Below are 25,658 nucleotides of genomic sequence, written 5' to 3' on the forward strand. Positions count from 1 at the left end.
CCAAGGGCAACATACGTAACCTAAACATCTGTACCCCCATAATATGCTGAAATAAAAGAAAAAGAAAAAAAAAAAGAATAGGATTAACAACACCAATGACAAAGTTACATCTGAAACCTTGACACTATTAAAATTGAGTAACAATATACAAAAACTTATATTTTAGAAATTAAAGACAGAAGGAGACAGAAAATAAACAATAAATATAATAAGTTTGTATGATGATAAGTTTTCTGGGGGAGGAAATTTCTTTGTGAAAAATCTTACAACTTAGTAAACGTGAAACTAAAGTAAAATGCCTTTGGCTAATTGATTCATCCCTTTACATTGAAATTCCATGCAACTTTCCACGTGACTAAAGTTTGCTGCTAAAATTGATCTAAGAGCTAGCTATTTATGTCAGTGTCTACCCTTTTGGGGGAAGGTACTAGACCACCTTATTCAAAAGCAGTTCATTTAATGAGATACATCTTTTAATGGGGGTGCTTTTCTATGAGTATTTCAACTAATATTATTAAAAGAAGTAACAGTGAGAATAAGCTGTTTACTTTTACTCTTTAGTAAATTAAAATCTTACCCAGAAAAATCAGTCTGCTTACCCCAAATAAGCCATCTATTATTTAATAAACCAATCAATTAAATATATCCATGGGCTAATAAACTTTAGTTCAAGAGCATAACTTCTATCTTTTTCTCCTTCATGAAAAGGCTACTCTATTAATAAATTACTATATGGTAATAAAATATCCTTCCATTTTACAAGTTTAAAGCTCATAAAAGTAAGCTCCAAATTTTTTCTTTATATTTTACACATACACAAATGATATAGAATATTAAAGATCTGATCAGCTCTCACAGAAGCAATTTTATTGCTTTGAATGTGCACATGAATCACCTGGGGATCTTACCAGCAGGTTCTGATCCAGTGGGTCTGGGTTAGGGCCTGAGACCCCACTTTTATAATAAGCTTCCTGTTGATGCTGATGTAGCTGGTCCAAAGGCCACATTTTGAGGGTCTAAAATATATTACAGTCTTATTTTCCTGTTACTCATAACTAAATATTTATCATACTTTCTCTATTACCTGACAATAGGGAATTTACAAACAATGAAAGGCCTCTCAGATTGCAAGAAATATACACCCTTCCACATACATAACACAGTCTTAACTTTTGCAGATGGCTTTACCTTCTCGCAGTGGGTTCCTCGTTTTACAACACTCCCCCCAGTGGATTGTAATTTGGGAGATAAAGCTTTCAAGAAACTAATGGATTTCTTGTTGTCAGCACTAAGGCATCTCTGTTTTACAGTGAAATTTGAAAGTATATTGATGGCATTTGTCTTTGCATTTCATAGGAAATAATCACCCTAACACGACGATTTTTACTTCACTCTTGGGAGAACCAGTGTCTACCCATTAAAGAAAGCAATGTGATAGTGTACTTTTCCACCCACCTTCTTTGGCTATTTCACAAGCTTTTATTAGAATTTTGATGGCCTGTTTGTATTCTTTATTTTCCAGCATTTTGTCTGAGAGTAATCTGTAAGTCCTCAGGAGACTCTCGCAGGCCAACAAGTTGAGGAAGCGGCCTGTCTCATCCTTCCATATCCGCCCCTGTGTCAATTGATGGAATGCTTCATAATGCTCGGCAGCTTCCAGAAGCTGACCTGCAGAATAAAAGCCATTCATAAATATAAACCAGAGGCCAGAACATATTTTCAAAATTTTTGCTCACATCTTAGCTTTACTATTAAAGGGGAAAATGCCATGGAATATAGCGAAGGATTTCTAAGGTTGAAGAGGAATTAAACTAGGAAAGGAGCTACCTCTACTTGGACTTCAGTTTCAGCATTAATTTTGGATAGACACTTGCAAGAGGGATGTATGAATACTTCAGTTAGTAGAAATTGACTGGGATTGTATTTGTCTAGAGAGAGTGGGAAAGTCCAGTAATTATTAATAGCAATCACATTGGTTAACACTTATGTAAGGCTCTGTATGCAAGGCAGTGTGCTCTGTGCTTTCTAGGCATTTCTCACCTAATCCTCAAAACAATCCTATGAACGGGGACTGTTAAGATTCCATTTCACAGAACAGAGAGCTGAAGCTCAGTGAGATTAAGAATTTTGCTCAAGATTGCATGGCTAGTGGGTGGGAGATCCAGGAAATCTGACTCCAGAGCCGATGCTCTCAACCATTATCCTACACTGCTTTCCCAACAGATGGGAATTTCTCCACTCTTAAGAGTTCAGATATCTTGAGAAAGGATGCATTTGCTAAAAATTTCAAATTCAAATATTACGGATCTTTAAACTGCTTCTCAACATTTTGACTGAACTTTCTGAGGAGGCATCTGTACACACTGTATAGTTCTGAATATTAGAATGTAACAGCCTTTCTGGATTTTAACCTATAATAAAGTCCAAAATATAGCTTCTCAAAGCTAAAATTCTATAAATTAGCCTTAAGTCATTTCATTCCTTAAAATATGAACAAACATTTCTGAATGAGTAGTTTGCAGCTCCGTAACAGGGAGAGTATTTTACTTGTTCATTCCTTCATGGAAATGCTTCCAATATCCTGTAGTGTAAATATTCTTTCATGGTACTGGAGTCACACAATTGGAATTAATGGGAAAAACACTAATATCTAGGCCATCCAACCATGCTGGTGAAGAGTGAGTGCGGACTCCAAGGAGATAGCCTGTTCCTGTCCCAGCTTTCCCACTCTTTGTTTAGCCTCAGGCTAATTAACGCCCTCTCTGTGCCTTAGTTTATTCTTCTACAAAATAGGATTATGATTTTGCTATTCAAGGTATTAATGTGCAAAATAAATTAATGCCATGTTCAATGTGTTACAGAGGAAGTGCTCAAAAAACATAGTTACTCTTATCAGTTGGTATAATAATAATATTTTTAAAAATTCCAACAGGCAATTCAAACATAACACTAATTTATTATAGTCTTCAAGTATAATTTTCTCTTCCTATAAAAAACAAGTATTAATTGCATTCTTATAACAATATGATCATGACTGGTTAAATTAACCTATGCAGGTCACATTAGGCTTAATATATTTCCTCTAATAGGTTTCGTTGAATAGTGCCAGTTAGAGCTCCTGCCATGACTATTGCATACAATTTCTTCCTATTTGTTATTAAAATTAGTAATGAAGGATTACTACTTGGGCACACACAAATAAAGATAGTATTCTCAAAGAAAGACAATCAACTGTGATAGAAAATGATCTGTAGAAAAATTCAGTAAAGACATGGCCAGTCTAAGTCCTTGCCATACCACACTGGAGAACATGTCAGCAAAGATAGATACAGAGAGGGCAATGTGTACTACAGAGTTGTTTAGAATCTTATATTATGAAACTCGCACATGATAGGAAACTACAAATTACAGAAGAATATTTCATTGCATGGACAGGTGTTTATGACAAGTGAAAATACTGGAAAACCTCAGACACCATTTAAAAAGTATTATCAGTGTTATCTCTGGGAGACAGGATGAAGGGTGATAGATGGTTTCTTTTCTGATTTTCTTTTTCTTTTTCTCAATTTTTTTTCTTTTTGCTCATTGGCATTTTCTAAAGTTTCTATCATCAAAATATGTTTATTTTGTAATAAGAAGTATACAATGGAAGTTATTTTAAAAGTAATGTCCAATCCTTTTTTCACTTTGATATAAATACTCAAGATTGAAGTTCACTGTTCTAATCTATCTTCACTTATAACTACAATTCTTTCTTACTTCCCACAAAAGAAGGCATAGTTTTTCACCTCTCCCCTGTAGCACCTCTCACCAGAAACACCTTGCTCTAAATACCCATGACCCTCATTTTTTTAAACTAGAATGGAGCATTGACATATATGTGTGTTATGTTTCCTCTGTTAACTATATTTCTCTGCCTGTGAAGTATAGCTCGTATCCCTGGAAAGATGTATACAAGAGTTCTTTTTTTTTTTTTCCATCCAGTATCCATCTATTCATAAAGTACAGATAGATATTTCTTTTTGGCCATGTGAATAGGGAACAGTGGATATGGGAATCTGAGTAAACCAAATGGTTCCAGAAAAGATAGGAACTATAAGAGAGATGAAGCTTTGGAAAACCCAATAAATTAGAATTAGATGCAAATGAGGCATAATGATGCAAATCTGCAGTCCCCAACCCCCACACTGGGCCTGGTATTGGTCTGTGGCCTGTTAGGAACCTGCTGCCCATCACCGCCTGCGCTCCCCCACCCTCCTATGACTGTGGAAAAATTGTCTTCCATGAAACTTAGGAACTGGGCCACACAGCAGGAGGTGAGCAGCAGGGGAGTGCGAAGCTTTGTCTGTATTTACAGCCCCTATAGCGGCACCCCATCGCTGGCATCACCATCTGAGCTTTCCCTGACCCTACGTCCATGGAAAAATTGTCTTCCATGAAACTGTTTCCTGGTGTCAAAATGGCTAGGAATCACTGCTCTAAAGGATAATTGTTTTGCTCAGAAAAGATACTTTTCTCATGGAGGGTCAACCTGGTATTTCTGAAGCAGCACCTTTTCATGCTGAAAAGAACAACAGGGACAATTCACAGGCACCATTAAGTTCACGGAATGCTGGGATCTTTCTGCTGGGGGGTATAAAAGCATCCATGCATAGATCTGACAAGGCTAATGGATACCTGTTTTATAATTTGTGAAGAAGTTATTCAAGATTCAGTTACTTCTATTCCTATTACTTCTTCTTCTTCTTTTTTAAGACAAGAGTCTTGCTCTGTTGCCCTGGGTAGAGTGCAGTGGACATCATCATAGCTCACTGCAACCTCAAACTCCTGGGCTCAAGAAATCCTCCTGCCTCAGCCTCCCGAGTAGCTGGGAGTACAGGTATTCACTACCACACCCGGCTAATTTTTTCTATTTTTGGTAGAGATGGGGTCTTGCTCTTGCTCAGGCTCATCTTGAACTCCTGACTTCAAGTGATCCTCCTGCCTCAGCCTCCCAGAGTGCTAGGATTACAGGTGTGAGCCACCACCCCTGGCCTATTCCTGTTACTTCTCAGTTCTATTTGTCTAGCAGAAAGGGAGATGAAGGGAGGTGAGTGGAGGGTTGAAGTAGGGGAAGGAGAGGTGGAAGAAATAGACAGGGAATTGAAGGTGGGGATGACTAGAGAAGAGGAGGGGTTGTGCCCTTGTATTCCACAGAAGCCAGACTCCCTTCCTTCTGTGTTACTGAGTCCTGGGTTGCTGTTAGGTATCCTGGACAGGCTGTCTAATCAGGAATGAAGTAAGGGTGGTTCTTGGGACACTGGTTTTAGTTGGTTACTATGGAAGGCAACCTTGAGAAGATTAAAAATAAATAGTCTTTTCAGCTGAATTTGATTTTTGCTGGAGCTGTGGGGGCTAGTATCAGTGTACTGCTTAGCTCATGATTAATGGCCGAGGCTCAGCTCTCAGAAGGGTCCACTTGAGGTCTCCCATGAGGAAGGAGTCTGAGATGCTTGGGTAAAAGAGAACAGGGAACCACCATTTCCTGAAAGCCTGCTAGGTGGTAGTCAAAAGGTAAGGTTTTCTCCCCCTATACATTATTTAATCTTCCAAGAACTGGTGAAGTAGATATGATTATTATTTTTTCACTAAAGAGGAAACTGAGGCTGATAGAGATTAAATGGTGCATATATGTAAGCCATACTTATGATAAGTGATGATTAGGATTTAAACCCAAGATCACCAAAGGCCCATACAACTGGTTCTACCACATCAGATACTAATCAACAAACCAAAAGTCACAAAACTTAGTTCAGTTCTCTGGATATAAATCTCTTATGTTAAAAACAATGTTCAGGTTACATTATTTCTAGTCTCTTCCAGTTCTGTAATTCTGTGACTTTGCCCAGGACTTCACAGGTAACCTCTAACGAAAGCACAGATATTAGCCCTTGATGTACTTCTGATTGGTCTTACAGAAGGAGTTGATGTATAACAAGCTACATCCATCTAAATTTCCTGCTTTCTCCTGATCCATGTGATGACATTGTGGGGACCCCTGGAACTCCTTGGGTGCCCCAGACTTTGTCACCTGTGGCCTCATCCTGCTGTTCACGGTTTCACCTCCCCTTCCTTTACCACTTTGCCACAGATGAGGTCATGGGGTCCTGATTAGTACTATTTAAATGAAGGTACCTACGCAGAAGGAGAGTTTCCCAGTCCTTCTCATATGTAGGGATGCATTTCTAAAAGTATTTGGTGGCAGTAAATAAGCCAGCAGGAAAATAAGCCATTGAGGATTTGATCCAAATAACCATTAGCACACAAACGACTTGGCTATTTCTAAAGGATGGTCAGAATTTGAAAGCACATATTATGATATAGGATAATATTTTATTTTAAAATATTAAAAGATATGACTATGCTTTGAAGAGAGCATAGTAATTTAAATATACAAGTATTTCCCTTTAAGCATGATTAACAATGACATGATTTTCATCCAATTTCTATTTCCAACTATGAATAGGATCTTAAAAATTATCTTACTTTCTGAGTAAAGGCTTTAATATTAATTAAGACTAGACATTTATTAAAATATACTGTGTAATGCTTTTATCTAAAAATTTTAAATTCAACATACCTGAGAGAAATATTATAAAAGGCCACCAATAGAGTGATTATTTTGATAATGCTAAATGTAAATATCAGCGTAGATAATGAATCAGATTTTCTAATTTGTCTCCTAGATCTTTTTATAACTTCTCCAAGGTGTTCATATATAATCTACATAACCTTCAACATATCACAAACAGGTGTTATTTCCAGATTCCGTTATCAATCCTTTAGAAGGACAAGGGCAAGTGTTTAGTCCAAGTGTCCAAGGACTGTCTTCCTCTGCAATTATCAAGTGTTAACATGACTTCCCACTGAGGAAGAGGGAAGAGAAGAGGAATGATTACACCAAGGTATCACAAAAATAAAAGTTAACAAAAACAGAACAGAAAAGGGAAGGCCTAGGGAATATTCATGGATGTTAAAGTCGTCCTGAGGGAAAGTGAGTTTTATCACGTTGCACCAGCAAATCTTTGCCATCACAATGAGTAACTAAGATCACAGTAGTAACGACAATAAGAAAAACACACTAACTACTGCTGAATTAAATGCCTGGCATGCATGGTTCTATAGTAAGCAAAAATCAAGATAGTCCACTAATATTTCATCAGAAAACATGTCTTAGAATAGTGTGAACAACTGTGTAAAATAAGAGTATCCAGGTATGGGTAGAAGTAGTTTTACTCTCAGTTTTGTTTTGTTTTATTTTTTCAACTATTATATTACATCTATATAAACAATAAGGAGTTTGTCATGCATTTATGGTTTTTCACCTAAAAGAAAGACCACTCTTAAAATAAAACTACTACAAGGGAGTTTTACTTTATCTAAAGCCCACACAAACAAGAAATACATCCTCTTATTTAAAAATATAAACAAAACCCAAACAGAACCCAAACAATGTTGCAAACAGCAAAAGGCTTGGTAGGATGTTAGGACAAACACTATGTAGAGAAAATAAGATTTTATACAGTTGGGTATTATCCAAATTGTTGCTTACCCCTCTTCCCTGTACAACATCTATGAAAGTTTATAGATATTTGTTGTATCACAGCAGATGTCTAGAACAAATATTAAGCAAAGCAGAATGTATATGATCTCTCCCATTTTAGTTTTTTTTTAAAGTAGGAAGATTGACTAGATATTAACACAAATGGGTTTAAATGTGAAGCTGCCATAAAAGCAGGAACATAAATGTAATTCTCCCAGCCGCTATTTTGATGCACATTTTTGATTCCATGAATATTTTATGAAATGGCCCAAACTAAAGCCATATAACATTCCTGCATTACTGATGCTTGCGCCCGTAAGCTACGAACATTAGAGGCATGATTGAGTGCATTAAAATGAACTCATTCAGCAGTGCATTGATTACTTGAAGGGGGAGGGAAACAAAAAAAGAAAAAAAGAAAAAAGAAGTTGCTCCACTTAAGAAAACAGCACACAAATCCGAAGTTTGTGATATAATAAGAGCAAAAGCAAGTCTGAATAAAATAATATTTTATAAATAAAGTGTGACTCTGTCCAGACCTGACATGAATTGGGCAAGGTGTTAATTATGTCCAAAGATGGCTGCTGGTATTGTTCAGGTAATTTAAAATGTCACAATCTCTAAGACAGCCTGTTTTAGCTCCATGCATCAGCAATTCTGAAAGTAGCTAATTATTTCCTTTTCTATCAACTTGTACATTTGCCAGTAAAAACAATGCTGCAGAAACAATTGCATGAAAATAATTTGACAGGTCCACAAGGCCCATTTTTTCAGCAGCAGTGGTATAAGTCTTAAGCATATTTAGTTCTAAATTGTGCACATTTGTTGAGGACTTTAGGGAAATATTCCACTTTAGTTTAAAACAACAACCTAAAGGAACAATAAAGCTTTATGTATATTATATTACATTTTAATCTGGAGCTACTGGACATCTTTGGCATAAATTACTATTCTGTACAATGTAGAGATAAAATCTGCTAGAAGCAATATTGAACAGTAGCAAAAAGAGAAAAACGTTACTGCTCTTTTGTAAAAACAAAAGACATTGCTTTCCATTTCAGCGAAACAATTTATATTATCTTTAGGTTTTTACATTCAATTATGATAATTATAACGGCACTATTCACGCTGAAATAGTTAAGGGCCTACCACACTTCCAACGGAAACTATCACTTTCAAGGGTTTATCTCCTGTCAGAAGAGATTTGTTGTGCACTATAACCCACCGCACACCACTGCAAAATGGAGCGCTGGAAAACAAAGATTTTGTTCTGTAACTCGACAGCATCCCTAATAAACTGAGAAGAAAATGTGCCCATAACTTCCGGTAGCTACTTTGGGATATTTAGAAGAAATTTCAGATGCTGTTTTTAAAATGGAATTTTCTCTTTATCATTTTGAGCACAGATTCCAAGTGGACATTATAGGAATTCAACCGCACACCAGTTAAAGAGTATTGGTCACTAAACCAGACAATGAAAAGAATTCCATGAAGACAGGAAGACAAGTTTGGGAGACATTCTCCAAGGGCTTCATTGCTGCTATTGGCAATTTTTAAAAATCCAGAAAAATTTGCCTAGACCTAAAATATTCTGGAGGAATTGTTATTAATTGTTTCTGTTTTTAATTTTAGATAGCTCAGTTGTGGCCAGTGCACCAGTTTGACTGCTTTTGGTCACTAAACCTCAGATATTTGTTTCAATCTTAGTTTCTTAATTTCTAAAGATTGAACATTAGGTAGCTTCACTCTCAAAGGTGCATAATTGGAGGTATCAAAATTACTCAAAAAATTAAATTTTTTAAAAATGTAAAACATTTATATAATGTGTAAACAATAGGAAATTAATACCAGCCCTTATAAATCTTGTAGAGTTTGTAGAGTCTACTATTTTCCTCACATAATATATTGCTTTACTTTAATGTTTTCACCTTACATTAGAATACTAAGTTAAACAGTGTTGACAGGCATAAAAGTCTGAGGATAAACAAAGTCAATATTGACATTAGATCAACTAATGAGTTATATATTCGCTCAGGATTTAATCAGTAATGTAATTCTTACTTGAATTATACATTGCTCATGATCTTAAATAAACCATAATCAATCTGATTTGTATATGTTTATATAAGCAAAGAGAAAAGTGTGGAAGCATATGTACCAAAGTATTGAGTATGAAAGATGGTGGAGGAGAGTGAGGAGAGTATTTGATGAACAACAAACACATGTTATTTTGGATGTTACAAAAAAAAACTAACGAACTGAAAATAATCTATTTAGGTGAGCATGGAGGGAGAGAAATAACATTGGTTGAACACTTAATATTTGCCAGGTACTATGGTAGCTGCTGTGTGTGTGTGTGTGTGCGTGTGTGTGTGTGTGTATGTGTGACCTTATTTCATCCTCAGGTGTTAGTATCTGTATTTTTGAGATGAGGAAACTGAGCCTGGGAGATTGTCTTGCCTAAGTTCACACACTAAGTAGGTGGCAGAGCTAATGGCCAAAGCCCATGGTGGCTTTACTTCCCCAAGGTTACTCCTCTTTTTAGAAAAGGTGTCAAGTGTTTGACTTCAAGGCAGAGACCAAGGTTTGACCTTCAACACCATGATTTAATTGAACTATTCACACACTGCTTCTTAGCTCCCTTTCTTTAAGGGTTCTGAAGCAAGAATAACAATGCCAAGCTCGAAGTGTGGTTGCAACGGGTGAGTGCCTGGTGCTTCATAGACATCCAGTAACTTTTCATGCAGTGTTATCTATTTTTTTCTTCCAAGTTTGCCATTTGGAGTGAATCTGAATGGCCTGTTATATGGAGTGCCTTTAAACCTAAATGTTACAAAAAAGTGTCACTTATTCAGATTAAATGCCAGTTGAGGCACTACTTGGAAAGAACATACTTCATCTAACTCCAACACAATACTCCTTTCACTTCTGGTCAGTTGCACCTCTGAAGAGGTATTTCTGGGGCAGTGCCTTGTCTCAGACATTCAGAGGAAATACTGCCTCCAGAACAGTTTATTCAGTGTAGCAAGAACTGGAGGCTTAGTGCAGCTATTCAAGATCTGCTTGCAAAGCTTTGAAAAAGAAAAACCTGCTGCAGAGCAGGTACCTTTGAATGAGGCTTCCTCTCAGTGCTACTCGTTAAGCAGTAAATAATTAAAACGCCCTGAAAAAGACAGGTAAAATACAAGCCGCAATGTCAGTAACACAGACATGAAAGAGAAGGGGAAGAAAATGAATTTAAAAAAAAAAAGAAGCAATGAAATAATTCATTTGAAGCTCTAATAAAGTTTCATTTGCAGTCTTGTTTAAAGATATATCAGACTTTGGGGATGTAACCTAATTACATTTTTATTCTAAGTTCCATTCAAAGATCTTGGACTTTGATTCTTTAACACAGATCAAACATGGTATAATTTTCTTGTGGCTATCAATACTTAAAAAGGATCTCTTCATTAAATACTATAAGGTCTTATGAACATGTACACATAGTAGATGGAGAATAAACTGACATGCCCCCAAAAGCGACAATTAATTTATATAGAAATAGCAATGCTAATCCATTTCTTTAAAAAAGTTTTTAACTATTAAATTCACTGTTATTCAAGTATAAGGTGACTCAGTTTCTAATATTGGTCTAGTCAGATGCACCTTAGAAAGTGTATACTAGGGCCCACTTTCTAAATCCATTTCTAGAATTTCCTCCTAAAAATGAAGTGTGGTAAGTAGTTGCAGGAAAGAGTTAGCCCTGCAATCACACAGAGATGAAAGAGGAGGTGCTTTCAACAGGCCTGTAGTTTGAGTCTTAGTGACAGGTCTATTGGAGTCATCGATGTTTATTCTTAGACACTTGTTTGATTGACTTTATTCCATGTTGTTACTAAGAAACCTGAATGGAATAACATGTTTTGCTCTTCCTGAGAATCTTTTAGGTAAAGGATTCCTCAAAAGGGACTTTTAAGATGTAAATCTCGAAGCAGTTTACAAATAGAGTGACACGAACAAGTAGGATTTATTTTTTAACTATGAAGAGGAAAGAATGCTCCCAATGAACTTGCTTAGTTGACTTAAACGCTAGGAAAGTTCACTAGGATTTAAACGCCCTAACAGGGAACCTGCAGAGAGCTTGGTTAAGACTCAGCAGCGGCCATGGGGATCTTTTGCTGGAGTTATCTGCTGTTTGTATTTGCTCCTCCAAATATCCACAGTGTCCAGGAGTGAATTTATTTTTCAAGGCTAAACATTTAATAAGATATCCTTTGTCCACTTAAGTGTCATTTTTTTCTTGCAACAGACTGTATGTAAAGGAGGCTTTATTGTTAAAAACTTTCAAATATAATAGTGATTTAAATTGAAATAATAGTCATTTAAAACCAAAAATAACCATACTGTGCTTGTCAAATCTATTAATAACAAGTAACAAAGATGTTATTGTGTTACTCCTGTTTGTGCATGAGTAAAATACTAGGTTTACAAAGACAAAAGATCATTTTAATATTAACTCTACTTAGGTTGACCAGCTCATCCCAGTTTACTCAGACTTTCCTAGTTCTAGAGCCAAAAGTTGTGAGTCTTGGGAACTTCCTCAGTCCCAGGCAAACCAGGATGATATCATCCATCAACTGACCCAAATTACAAAAGAACTTTGGAAGTGTAATTCAGTAAAGCAAAAAAAAAAAAAGAGATTTAGTGAAAGTATAATACAATATACATTACTTATTAAGGGCAAAAATATGTCAGCATTAATGAAACACTACAGGAAAAAATCTTAAATATTGCTAACAATGATGGCATCAATCACTCAAAAGGTACTTATTTTGGTCCAGTTTCCTTCTACTCCTTTTCTATATTCATGCATAATATTTACACAGTTATAAAGAGTTGAAGATATAATTTTCTACTTATCTAGATTATTTTATTAGAACTGTTTTCCATACTTTTTAAAACTCATTTTTAAAGGCTGCACAATATTTTTTGGGGGGAATTTATGCTTTAATCATATATCTGTCTAATGCTTGGATATTTAGATGATTTCTCCATTTTAAGTAATATTTTGATTAACACTATTTTTTAAAAAATCCTAGATTTCTGGATGTAGAATTAGTAGATAAAATGGTATCACAAATTTTATGGTTGCTACATAAGCTATATTACTTTCCAAGACCATTTAAGTGATTCACATTATCATGAGCAATGCACATAGTGTTATTTCAAGAAATCATGATTACTTTTTTTTTTTTGCTATTTTAAGAAGTATTAAATGTTCTTTAACAATTCTTCAGTTTGATTTGTAAGAAGTTGGTTATTTTCCTATGCATTCATTATTTGTCATATTTCCTATTTGGTGTATTGTCTGTATCCTTTTTCTATTAAATTAGAGTTGCCAACATCTCTCTTGCCATTGATGTATATTTTACATAGGATACGGTTATTAATTCTTTGTTACATATATTGCTTATAATTTTTCTTTTTTCCTGCCACCTGCCCTATATCTAAATACTGATGCTGTCTCCTTTGCTATAATAGCTGAAAGTCATCCTTCCTTTCCATTTATTCAGCCAATATTCCAGTCTATTCTCCTCATCAGTCTTGATGCTCCATAATTTTCCCTCTGCTTCTTGTTTCCCTGGTTGTAAGTTGTCCCACCCACAATTAATGAACAGCTTAATTTGCACATGGATTTCAACAAACGACAAAACGCCTGTTATAAAGCCACCCCAACCTGCTTGTTGCCACTGACTCAATTTGCTACTCTCTTTCTCTTCAACTTGCTTCTCCACATCAGGAAGGCCTCCATACTGTATTAATCTTCATGGATGTAGTAGGCTGCTTTATACCAGTAGCACGCCGTTTTGGTTCCTATATAGCCTTGCAGTATAATTTGAAGTCAGGTAATGTTATGCCTCAAGATTTGTTCTTTTTCCTTAAGATTGCATTGACTATTTAGGCCCTTTTGTGGTTTCATATGAAGTTTAGGATTATTTTTTCTAGATCTGTGAAAAATAATGTTGGTATTTTGAAGGGAATTGCATTGAATCTGTAAATCACTTTGGGCAGTGTGGACATTTTAACAATTTTGATTCTTCCAATCCATGAGCATGAGATATTTTTCCATTTGTGTCATCTATGATTTCTTTCATCAGTGTTTTGTAACCATCCTTGTAGAGCTCTTTTACCTCCTTGGTTAAGTATATTTCTACATATTTAATTTTCTTTGTAACTATTGTAAATGGTATTGAGTTCTTGATTTGACTTTCAGCTTGACTATTATTTGTAAATAGAAATGCTATTGATTTGTGTACATCAATTTTGTAACCTGAGATTTTGCTGAATTTATCAATTCTAGGAGTCTTCTGGTGGAGTCCCTAGGGTTTTCTAGATATAAGATCAAAACATCAGCAACAGGGATAGTTTGACCTCCTCTCAGCCAATTTGGATATCCTTTATTCTTTCTTTTGCCCGATTCCTCTGGCTAGGACTTCCAGTAATATGAGGAATAGAAGTGGTGACAGTGGGCATCCTTGTTTTGTTCCATTTCTTAGGAGGAATGCTTTCACACCTCTCATTCAGTGTGATGATGTTGGCTGTGGGTTGGCCATATATTGCTTTTATTATTTGGAGATAAATTCCTTCTATGCCCAATTTGTTGAGAATTTTTATCATGAAGAGGTGCTGATTTGACTGAATGCTTTTTCTGTATCTATTGAGATGATCATATGTTCTTTGTTTTCACTTCAATTTATGTGGTGATTCACACTTATTGATTTGCATATTTGAACCTTGCATCCCTGGGATGAAACCCACTTAATCATGAGGAATTATCTCTTTTTTTTTTTTATAGGACATGGGCTTTAATTCTCATTAAGCATCACAAGAATATTACAGAATTATCTTTCTGATGTGCTGTTGAATTTGGTTTACTAGGACTTTGTTGAGAATTTTTGCATGTATGTTCATAAGGCATATTGGTCTGTAGTTTTCTTTTTTTGTTGTGTCTTTCCTGGCTTTGGTATCAAGGTGATACTGGCTTCATAGAATGATTTATGGAGGATTTCCTCTTTGTCAATGTTATGGAACAGTTTCAGTAGAATAGGTTCCCATTCTTCTTTGTAGGTCTGGTAGAGTTTGGCTGTGAATCCATCTGGTCTGGGGCATTTTTTTGTTGTTATTGGGAGACTTATTACTGTTTCTATCTTGCTACCCATTATTGGTCTGTTCATGATTTATATTTCTTCCTTATTCAGGCTTGGGAGCTTGTGTGTTTCCAAAAATTTATCCATTTCCTCCAGGTTTTCTAGTTTTTATGCGTAGAGGTTTTCACAGTACTCACAGATGATATTTTGTATTTCTGTGGTATGAGTTGTAATGTCTCCTTTTTCATTTCTGGGTGAGCTTATGCATCCATTCTCTTCTATTTCTGGTTAATCTGGCTAGTGATCTATCAATTTTGTTTAACTTTTCAAAGAACCAACTTTTTGTTTCGTTGATCCTTTGCATTTTGTGGTGGTTGTTTCCATTTCATTTAGTTTTGCTCTGAGCTTTGTTATTTCTTTCCTTCTGCTAGCTTTGGGTTTGGTTTGTTCTTTTTCTAGCTCCTTGAGGATTGACATGAGGTTGTTAATTTGTGATCTTTGTGTATTTCTGATGTAAGCATTTAAGGCTATGAATTTCCCCCTTAGCAGTGCTTTTACTGTATTCCATAGATTTTGGAAGCTTGTGTACTCTTTGTCATTAAGTTTAAAAAATCTTTTGATTTTCATCTTTATTTCATCATTGACCTAAGGATCGTTCAGCAGCCAGTTGTTTAATTTCTATAACTTTGTGTAGATTTGAGATGTCCTCTTGGGACTGATTTCTAGTTTTATTCCACTCTGGTCTAAGAAGATATATTATATGTTTCCAATTTTTCTGAATTTTCTGAGGCTTGTTTTGTGGCCTAACCTACTTTCTATCTTGAAATATGTTCCATGTGCTGATAAGAAGAATGTATATTCTGTAGTTTTGGGGTAGAATGGTCTGTAAATATCTGTTAGGTCCATTTGTTCCAGAGTTCCAATTAAGTCTAGTATTTTTTTGGTGATTTTCTGCCTCAATGATCTGTCCTTATGTCAGTGGAGTGTTGAAATCCCCAGCTATTATGATGCTATTGCTTATTACTTTGCTAAGATCTAGCAGAATTTGTTTTATGAATATGGGAAATCCTGTGTTAGATGCATATATATTTAGGATTATTATATCTTCTTGCTGAATTTCTACCTTTATCCTTATATAATGGCTATCTTTGTCTTTTCTCACCACTGTTTATTTAAAGTCTATTTTATCTGCTATGAGAATAGCTACTCCTGCTCACTCTTGGTTTCTATTTGTGTAGAATATTTTTTCATCCTTTACCTTGAGTCTATAAGAGTCCTTTTGTATTAGATGGATTTCTTGGAATCAGGATATACTTGGGATGTGTTTTTTCATCCATCCAGCCAGTCTGTATGTTTTGAGTGGAGCATTAAGACCATTTATGTTCAATGTTAGTATTGACTTGTGAGATACTGTTCTGTTCATCATGTTGAATGATATTTTGTTGTTTTGTTTTCCCCCCTTGTGCTACTGTTTTATAAGAGCTGTGGGCTTTGGCTTTCAGATGTTTTTACACTGGATGGTATTGATTAATCTGTTCCATGTATGGATTACTTTTGAACATTTCCTGTAGGGCAGGTCTGATAGTGACAAATTCCCTTAATGTTTGCTTGTCTGGGAAATACTTTATTTCACCTTCATTTATGAAAGTTAGTTTTGCAGGATATAAAATTCTTGGCTGATAATTATTCTCTTTAAGAAGACTAAAAATGGGACCACTATCCATTCTGGCCTGTAAGGTCTCTGCTGAGAAATCTGTAGATGTCTGATGTGTTTTCCTTTGTAAGTTAGTTGTTCCATTCATCTTGCAGCTTGTAGGATTTTCTCCTTCACTTTGACTTTGGTCAGACTGATGACTATGTGTCTTGGTGATGTCCTGTTTGAAATAAATCTTCCAGGTGTTCAATGACCATCTTGAATTTGGATATCTAAATCTCTGGTGATACCAGGGAAGTTTTCCTCAATTATTCCCTTAAATAGGTTTTCTATGCTTTTTGCTTGTCTTCCTTTTCCTTCAAAGATACCTATGAAACTAATGTTACCTCATTTTACATGGTCCCATATTTCCCTGAGTGATTGTTCATTCTTCTTCAGTCTTTTTTCCACATTTTTGACTGAATAGGCTAATTCAAAAGCCTTGTCTTCAAGTTCTATGATTTTTTCTTCTGTGTGGTCTAGTCTGTTGTTAAAGCTTTCTGTTGTATTTTGAAATTTCCTAAATGACTCTTTAAGTTCTATCTTTTCATTGTTATCTATCTCTTTAGAGAATTTTTCATTCATGTCCTGAATTATTTTTTTGATTTCTTTGTGTTTGTTTTCAACCTTCTCATCAATCCCATTCATCTTATTTGCCATCCATATTCTGAATTCCATATCTGACATTTCAACAATTTCCTTCAGGTTGAAGTTCATTGCTGCAGACCTATTGTGATCCTTTGGGAATGTCAAAACAGCTTGTTTTTTTAATGTTTCCAGAGTTCTAATGCTGGTTCCTTTTCATCTGAAACTTCTTCTTTCAGCTCAAGGCAGATAAGTTTGTGGTGCCCCTGTTTTTCTTTGCTGAGAATTCTCCTACTTAATGAAAAGAAGGAGAGGTCCCTGGATGACGCATTTGTGTCCTACTCTGAAGAACTAACCTGGCAGGAAAGGGGTGGATTCACTGAGAGCCTGTAATACAGCTGTTCCCCTGCATTATCCTGTTCCCTTGTGGTTGTCACAGTCCAAACCAGTGCTGAGGGATATTCACGCAGAGTGGTGTGTTGGTTCCCAGGCTGCTGGCTGAGTCCCTTTCCATGGAGGTGGGCGGCATGGGAGTTTTCTCTGTCAGTGTCTCCCCACGGCAGTGGCAGTGGTGGCTGCTGAGGCCATTTAGATGGTGGCCATGGGTGTCAGAGCTGTGAGCATTTGCTCTGCCCAGGTCCAGGGGCTGTGATGGCACATGGTGAGGGGTGGCTCACAGCAAGCAGGTCTGCAGTGGTGTGTAGAGGGACATGCTGCAGTGGCCAGGGAGTTCACGGCTCACCATGGGTGAGTCATAGTGGCTGGAGCTCTCATTCTGCCCAGGTCTGGCTGCTGCAGCTGCTGTGGTGCTACTCAGATAGTGGCAGTGGTTCTATCTGTGGGCAGCGGAGGATGCTTAGGGCCATGGGTGCGTACTCTGCTCTGATCCCCCAGTGGTGGGAGGGAACATGGCACCTAGTCACTGTGCATGTGAGAGCACTTGCTTTCCCCAATCCCTCCCTGACTCAGCAGGGAAAGTGGGGAAGTGGCTGCAGTGGAGCCAATCCTTGGGTAGACCAGTCACTCCTGGGCTAAGAGATCAGAATGGCATCAGTTTCACTGACCTGGGATTGGAAGCCAGTGTGTCCTCACTCTGCCTGCTGTCTAGTGAAATGCTGCTGTAGTCTCCAAGCAGCTCCCTGATCAGTTTGGAGGCCTGCCATGGTGGGGAGTCCCCTCACAGCTTGGGTTGCAGTGTTCATAGGGGGAGTATGGAGCCCCAGGTTCTCTCCTCTGACCCTTCCCCACGTGTGGGTGCTTTCCCCAGGTATCTTCCAATCTTGCCAAGTGGATCACCCTGCCTCCCTCTCCTTCACTTGGGAGTCTTAAATCACTTCTCTAATGATGCTCTCTCTAAATGCTCTCTCACAATGCTCTCTCTAAAGTGCTCCATCTGTAGGGGAACATTTACTTGCAACTTTTGATCCTTTCCTTAAGAGCGGTGTGCGGAGGCTGTTTCTCTCTCAACATCTTCAAAATCATACTTTTCACAAAAATAAATCAAGGAAAAATAAACCCAAAAAGTCAACTTTGTGAGGTCTTTGCCGAGCAAATCTTTGAATAGGGAAGTAATGTAGGGTAGTGGAACAGGCATCGAATATCAAAGATCTAAAGACACAGGTTCCCATTCCAGCTCTGACATGCTTTAGTTGTTACTTAATATTATTCAGCCTTTAAAAAGGAGGAAATCCTTTAATATGTGACACAGAAGAAAAAATACTACATGAAGTATCTAAACTAGTCAAACTCATAGAAGCAAAGAATAGAATGGTGGTTGCCAGAGGCATGAGGGAGGGAGAAATGGGGAGTTGCTAATCAATTGGTTTAAAATTTCAGTTATGCAAGATGAATCAGTTCTAGAGATCCTCTGTACAGCACTGTGACCATAGATTATAACACTGTATTGTGAACTTAAAAATATGTTAGAAGGGTAGATCTCATGTTAAGTACTCTGACCACAATAAATAAAAATAAATTTAAAAGAGAAAAAATAACCTCTCAAAATCCTAGTTTCAGTATCTTTAAAATAGGGATGATGTGCATGCATGAGAAAACTACTTTGTGTCTATCAATATACCTTTCTAAGTGTTATTGCCATTATGTACATTGTAGATACATCTGATTCGTTCTAAGGATATTTAAACATTACTGGTAAATTAGTTTGCAGAACCATGTATAGTGATAGTTTGTTTATTTGTGCTGAGTATGACAGAAAGGGACCTGACATGGCTATTAGGAGCTCCGGATCAAGTCTAACACCTGACACTAACAAACTTTATGGCCACGGTAAAATTGAAAACTACTCTGTTTCAGCTTACTCATCTATCAAATAAGGGTCTTGAAGATCCAATATGGCTCTAAAATTTACTCATCTAAAAGGATTGAACAACAACAGTTCCCAACCCGGTTTTAAATGATTGAGGATTATGTCACAATTTGTTACATCCATCTCCACTTATTATGCCACAGAAGTGAGTTTTCACTGACCCTTAGTGTCGCCCTTATAACATCATTCCTTGGACATTTTTAGGGATCATGAATATTTATGAAAAATTAATCACCAGATGATAATTCTCCCTTCTTCTATTTCACACCCAAGCTACTATTCTTCAGAGTATTATCTTATTTATATGAAGTATCCCAGCATCAAAGTGGAACAACAAGGACAAGCAGAAAAGACTTCAAACTCCTCAAAACAAAGAGAATATGCTCTAAGTAGGTACTGCACACACGATGTGATCTTACCACTTGGAAAGGCAATGAGGAAGACATTAATGGAGCAAAGCTTCCCTTTTCTATAATTGCTTAATGTTCTGAGGAAAAAGATAAAATAGTCTTGAGCATAGGTCGAGTAGGTGGTTTTGCTTCTTAATAGAAAACACGAGCCCAAAGAAGAATGGTTTAAAAAGAAGTTTTCCTAAATTGCTTTGTGGCAGATTTGCATCCTCCACGTAGACTTACAAAGACAACTTGGAGGTCATATACAGTGGATCAGAAGATGAGAGGACTGAGATAAAATGTCAAGAGTTAAAAGGAAGAATGAGATGAGATGAAGAGAGATGGTAAAGAGAGTAGAAGAGTAGCAGAGATTGGGGGGAGGAGATGAGTAGGTTCATCAAGGATGACCTTCTCACTCCTGTCACCCTGGGCTTCCTACACTGGCCTCCCTGAGAACTTTCTCCAGTTTTAAATGAGTCATCACTGGAATTGCTGCTTGTACACCCGATACTGAGTTATAGCATTACTGTAACTTCCCAGCCCTGCTTTAAGTAACATGCACACCCTGGAAGTGCAAAGAGAAAGCAGCATTTACCAAAGGCCTTTGTGTCAAGCAGAACATGAGACACTTCACTTATCACATTTAGCCTCAAAACAATTCTCTGAGGAACTAGAATTATGTTTTTTAAATAATAAAGAGAGGCACAAGGAGGTTAATATTAGGCTCCTTCTCTGATCTTTCCCTGACATGTTTCTCTCCCTAATTAGTAAATAAGTTGACACATAGAGTTTTTAATGACTGATCTTTCAATAGCCATTTAAGGAGCCACAGAAATTGAACTGAAGGCGAACTGAGAGCAGATACCATCTGCTCCATACCTTCTCCAACTCCCTCATTTCAGAGATAAAGAAAGCAAAATCCACAATGATTAAATGACTCACCTAGAGTCACAGAGTTAATTAGAAATGGTGGTGCCAAAAGAGAATCTAAGTTTACCCAGTCTAAATCTTTTTTCCACTGCTAGACTTCATCTCTAGCAGATTTTGGCTTCCCTTCTTGCCTAAAGACTATTCAATGTATGCATTTAGTTAACACCTGCCCCCGACACACACATTTCTCTACTTTATTAATAGTGTCGTGATTGGATCTATATATAATATAGCTCTTTAATCTTCATGATCATCGCTTACCAACCGTAAAAACCTCTGCTCTTTTCAACACTTTGCAATTTGCAGTGGGAATTTTAAAATTAGCTACTGTTAAAAAAATATTTAAAAATATTTTTAAAATTATAATTAAAAGATCATACATGCACAAAGTAACCAATGCTAACAGTGTGAAAGGACAAAAACAGTCTCTCCATCATTTCACATCATCAATGCCCTTCTCCAGAGGCCGTCCCAGGTGAGACTTTGTGTATTTGATGGGTTTTAAATCCTCTCAACAGCACTTCATCTCTATTAATTTTTAATAAAATGAAAGAAAATAAAATACAACACTAAAAGCTGATATATCCTTTACAATTCTTTTAGTTATTAAAGCTGTTTTTCTAATAAACTGGCAAATGTTATTCCATGACATAAGAAATTACAATGAAATTTCTATCAATTTTGATGTGGTAAGTTTGATTATGTTAAATTATTTTATTTTTACTCTTTTTCTGAGAACTGAATACTGTGATAATCAACCCCATTTCAAATGCCAAAGAATAAAAATAAAGTCACATTTACAGTGGAATATAGAATAAGGTAAAAAGCCAAAATTCCAGGAAAAAATTGTTTATATGAGATATTAGTTTCTGAAAATCATCTTGTATTATTTTAGATAGAATTCAGTTGATCACCACCCTCATAATTGTTTTATACATGTAGAGTTTAAAATAAACACGAGATTCTTCATATATGTTGAGTCATATCATTCCACCATTTATATATTTTTTTTTCCTGAAATAGCATCTTTTGTTACCTAAGAAAACATTGACACCACATTGAATATTGTATTAGTTTCCTGGGGCTGTCAAAACAAAGCACCACAGAGTGGCTTCAACAACTGAAAATTATGGTCTCACAGTTCTGAAGGCTGGAAGTTTGAAATCAAGGTGTTGGCAGGGTTTACTCCTTCTGAGGGCTGTGAGGTAGAATCTGTCCCATGCCTCTCTCCTAGCCTCTGGTAGCTTGGGGCATTCCTTGGTCCATAGATGGAAGTCTCTCTCTGTCTTCACATCATCTTCCCTCTGCGCACGGCTGTCTCTGTGTCCAAATTCTCCCTTTCTATAAGAGCACAGTCATATTTGATTAGGGCTTCCCCAGTGACCTCATCTTAACTTGGTCATCTGCCCTATTTTCAAATAAGGTCACATTCATAGGTACTGGGGGTTAAGAATTTAACATCTTTTAGGGGTCCACAGTTCAACCGAGAACAAATATGACTGAAAAAGTTCACTAAAATGAGAAAACAAAAGTACCCCCAATTATGCAGTAGTTACCCTGTTGCAGATGTGCAGTTATGAGAGCTGTTGGCACCAACGCTGGAGAAGCTGAGGCGAAGTACAGGCAGCATTCAGGACTCAGCACGGGGTTCTGGAGGCTGGATGTAGGAAGGCTCACCCCACCCAGCAAAGAGGTAACTAGAACTTCAACAAGCCTAATGCTGAGACTGCTGAACATTCCCCTCACACATATAGGGCTTGAGCTTTGTGGAGTAGAATCCACCTCTGGGAAAGCTGTCACAAGAAAAGGGATTTGCTCCAGGAGCGAGAAAGTTCTCTGGTTTATGCACACTTTGTCCTCGTTTCCCTAGGCCACTGCAAATGGAGTTCAGCTCACATGGTTGAGTGTGAAGACCTCCTTTAAGTACTGAGGGATCCTTTGGAAGAGGATCCAATCAAGGATAGGGTCCGATGATCTGGCAGACGATGAATTCACGATCATGGAGCATATGCAGAGAGATACGAGGGGAAACGTGAGGGAAGGAAACCAGACTGATGATGGAAATGATAAAGAAGGGTCTCAGAAGTTCATCAGTCTACGTTCTGGATGGATGCGTAGAGCAGAGCCAGAAACTGTGCCCAAAACTAGTAGTTATTTATGGCTGTGTTGGGGCCCAGATGTGTGTCCTGATCAGTTCTAAAATGGGTTGAAAATCTTTTACAACAATAATCAGCCAAAGTTTGTGGATGATTTACTTTTTAAAATATATAATGTTTTGATTTGTCATTACCCATTTAAAAAAATGTTAATTACTCTGGTCTATTTGAATTCCAATGTGCTTTCTAGATGGGAGAAAAAGACTGTAGAACTACAGATAGCACATAACCCTCAGCCTGTTTTACTTTGACCATATCCTATAATTAGTTGTGGTGTTTTCTTCTTCTGCTTTGGGGGTGTGAGGAGGGTTTGTTTAAATCTCAATCTTTTCATGGAAGTGTCATCTAAGTCACTGCTAACAATCATATTTGTTCCTGCGAGAAAGAAGGTTGAAAACCACCACCATCAGTACAACCTCAAGGCTCTGATGCTGGGGCAGCTGGGAGGTAAAATACAAGGAAACAGAAGCCCACGGATATTGGTTGGTGAGTAGGATTATAGGGACTTCCAATGTTCAAGCTATTCCCTGGTCTGGGCAGATACCGGCATGGTTTGAGGCCACCACATATTTCTTCAGGCAGAGCAATGGCTGTGGTACAGCCAGGCTATAAGGGTCTGTATGCTCATAGTGGGGACATACAGATAACAAGCCTATCTAAAGCTGTTCTTCAGCAATGGGAGCCTGTTTGGGGAATGTCCACAGAGATTTAGAAGACGTTTCTAGTTGTAAGAATTATTGCCTGGATACGGTTCAAGTAGAATCGGGTGAGAGAGATACTTTCAGGGTGGTTTATCTTGGGGATAGAAGATGAGACACTCCTGATTTCTAGGTGGATTCTGTAAGGAATTCGTTAAATATCTTCATTTGACTAAGTTTCTGAGATGTCTGTATGTAATATTCAATGTTGACAACCACAACTACTGTACCCATTCCTGGGATGACTTTGTTTTAATGGGTGGTTCTTCTTCTATACTGGGTTACTGAGTTAGCCTGGAGGGAGCTAACAAGAGACTTGAGTGAAGGAAATTTGGAGTTCAAGACTGAGTCAGAAAGCTCCAGTTTTGAGTAGTGGAGTCCGATTCCAAGACACATGACCAGGTATCTCTGGTCTAGATGGAAACACTGGGAGACTGGGTTAGTCAAGGTGTCCACTGTTTCATCCTGGGTTTAGTCCTCAGTAGCAATAATCATGATACCCTTAAATGGTTTAAGACCCTATATAGAAGGCAAAACACTATTGTGTACTTTTGATGGAGGCATTTGACATCAGCTACCCTTAAAAAGTTGTAAGTTTTTATTTTTTAGATCATAAATATGTAATATGTTGCATGTCCACTACAATGAGAAAATGGAAGCATGAAAAGGAAAAAATAAAATGCATCAATTTTTTTACATTAAGAAACAGAAATGAAGTTTTTGGAAGACTAAGTTATACAGTAAGTTGAGGGATTTGTGTGTCTCCAAAAATGTTAAAATGGAATTTTTTAGGGAAGCACAAAGATGTTAGATATCACATTCCAAAGGGAAGCTTTAGACCATTGTGTAAAATTTCCAAAGAAATAAACAAAAACTGTTAACAGAACTCTTAAAATCTCTCATTCACAGTAAGGGCATGTAAGTGTTGGAAGTTATATTAGTCAAAGTCAGATTTACTACTGGGTTAGTAAATAGAGCCTGAAATCCCAGGAGCTTAAACAAAGTATTTTTTTGCTCACATGAAGTCCACTGAGGATGAGGTGACTCCAAGAGAGTCAGCTCCTCTCTAAATGATCATACAGAAATCCAAGTTGCTTCCATCTTGTGGTTTCACCGTCTCAACATAAATCCTCCATGGTTGTTGCCATGACATACATAGAGTCAGAAGGAGAACTCACATCTGTTCCTCCATGCTTCAGCCTGGAAGTGACTGCTTACAGCTTATTGGCCAGAATTAGCATTTTTATAATGACAGACATAGAGCACTCAATAAATGGTAGCTATTATCATTATAGTTACTGGAAAACAACACTTTGAATGATTGGATAAGAGTTCATCATGTGTGATTAAACACAATCAATTAGCTATTACCCCACTGTAGAACATTTCTATTGTGTCCTTTTTGTCACTATTAAAATAATACACATGTAAAAATGCTTATACATATATGTCTATGTAAATCTTTGTCTTCATATCTGGTCATTTCTTAGAAGTGGAATAGCAGAGTAAAGGATGTCGACATGTTTTAAACTCTCGTTACATATTCCTAAATTGTATGCTAAGAATGTCAGGCAAATTTATCCCATCACCAGCAACGTAAGCAGCATGCTTAACTTACCAAAACCTTCGCAAGCATTAAATGCTACAGCAAACAAATAAATAGACAACTTCGAATCCTACACATTTGAATTTGGTACATTCTGTACTTATCTTACCAGTACACTCACTCAGATTATTGTAATTATCAGAAAACTGACTTGCTTCTTCCTTTAAAATGTAAGCCCCTGAATCAAGGCACCATAAATATCTTTTTCAGCCATGTATTCCCAGCACTTAGCCCAGTGCCTTGCACACAGTAGAGAGATAATAAACATTTGTTAAAAATTACAGGTGGAAAGTGTTATGTCTTTAGTGCTTTACTTTGTGCTTTTTTATTATCAATGTTGCCACTTTTTTCATATTTATTATTCAGTTATATTTCTCTGAATTGTCTTCTTAGTTCCTTTACCCATTTTTCTACTGATGTGTCAGTAGTTTTTCTCACCAACTCATAAATGTTCTTTATATAATAATGATATTAATGCATTATCATGTTTGTTTCAACTATTTCCCAGTTTTTGTTGAATTATTTGAAACCTTTAATAAATAATTTTTTTTAAAAAGCTA

The 25,658-nt window shown here is 36.8% G+C and overlaps 1 protein-coding gene across 1 annotated transcript in view; it reads right to left on the reverse strand.

The window, feature by feature from the left end:
- The window catches only part of TTC29 (tetratricopeptide repeat domain 29), a 227,020-nt gene that overhangs the window by 139,754 nt on the left and 61,608 nt on the right, over positions 1-25,658 (reverse strand). Inside the window, exon 7 of the mRNA XM_012660038.1 lies at positions 1,456-1,668. Coding sequence (XP_012515492.1) covers positions 1,456-1,668 — 213 coding nt within the window. The remainder of the gene's footprint in view (positions 1-1,455; positions 1,669-25,658) is intronic.

This window comes from Propithecus coquereli, unplaced genomic scaffold (assembly GCF_000956105.1).
Source record: "Propithecus coquereli isolate 6110/MARCELLA unplaced genomic scaffold, Pcoq_1.0 Scaffold65, whole genome shotgun sequence".
Taxonomy (NCBI): Eukaryota; Metazoa; Chordata; class Mammalia; order Primates; family Indriidae; genus Propithecus; species Propithecus coquereli.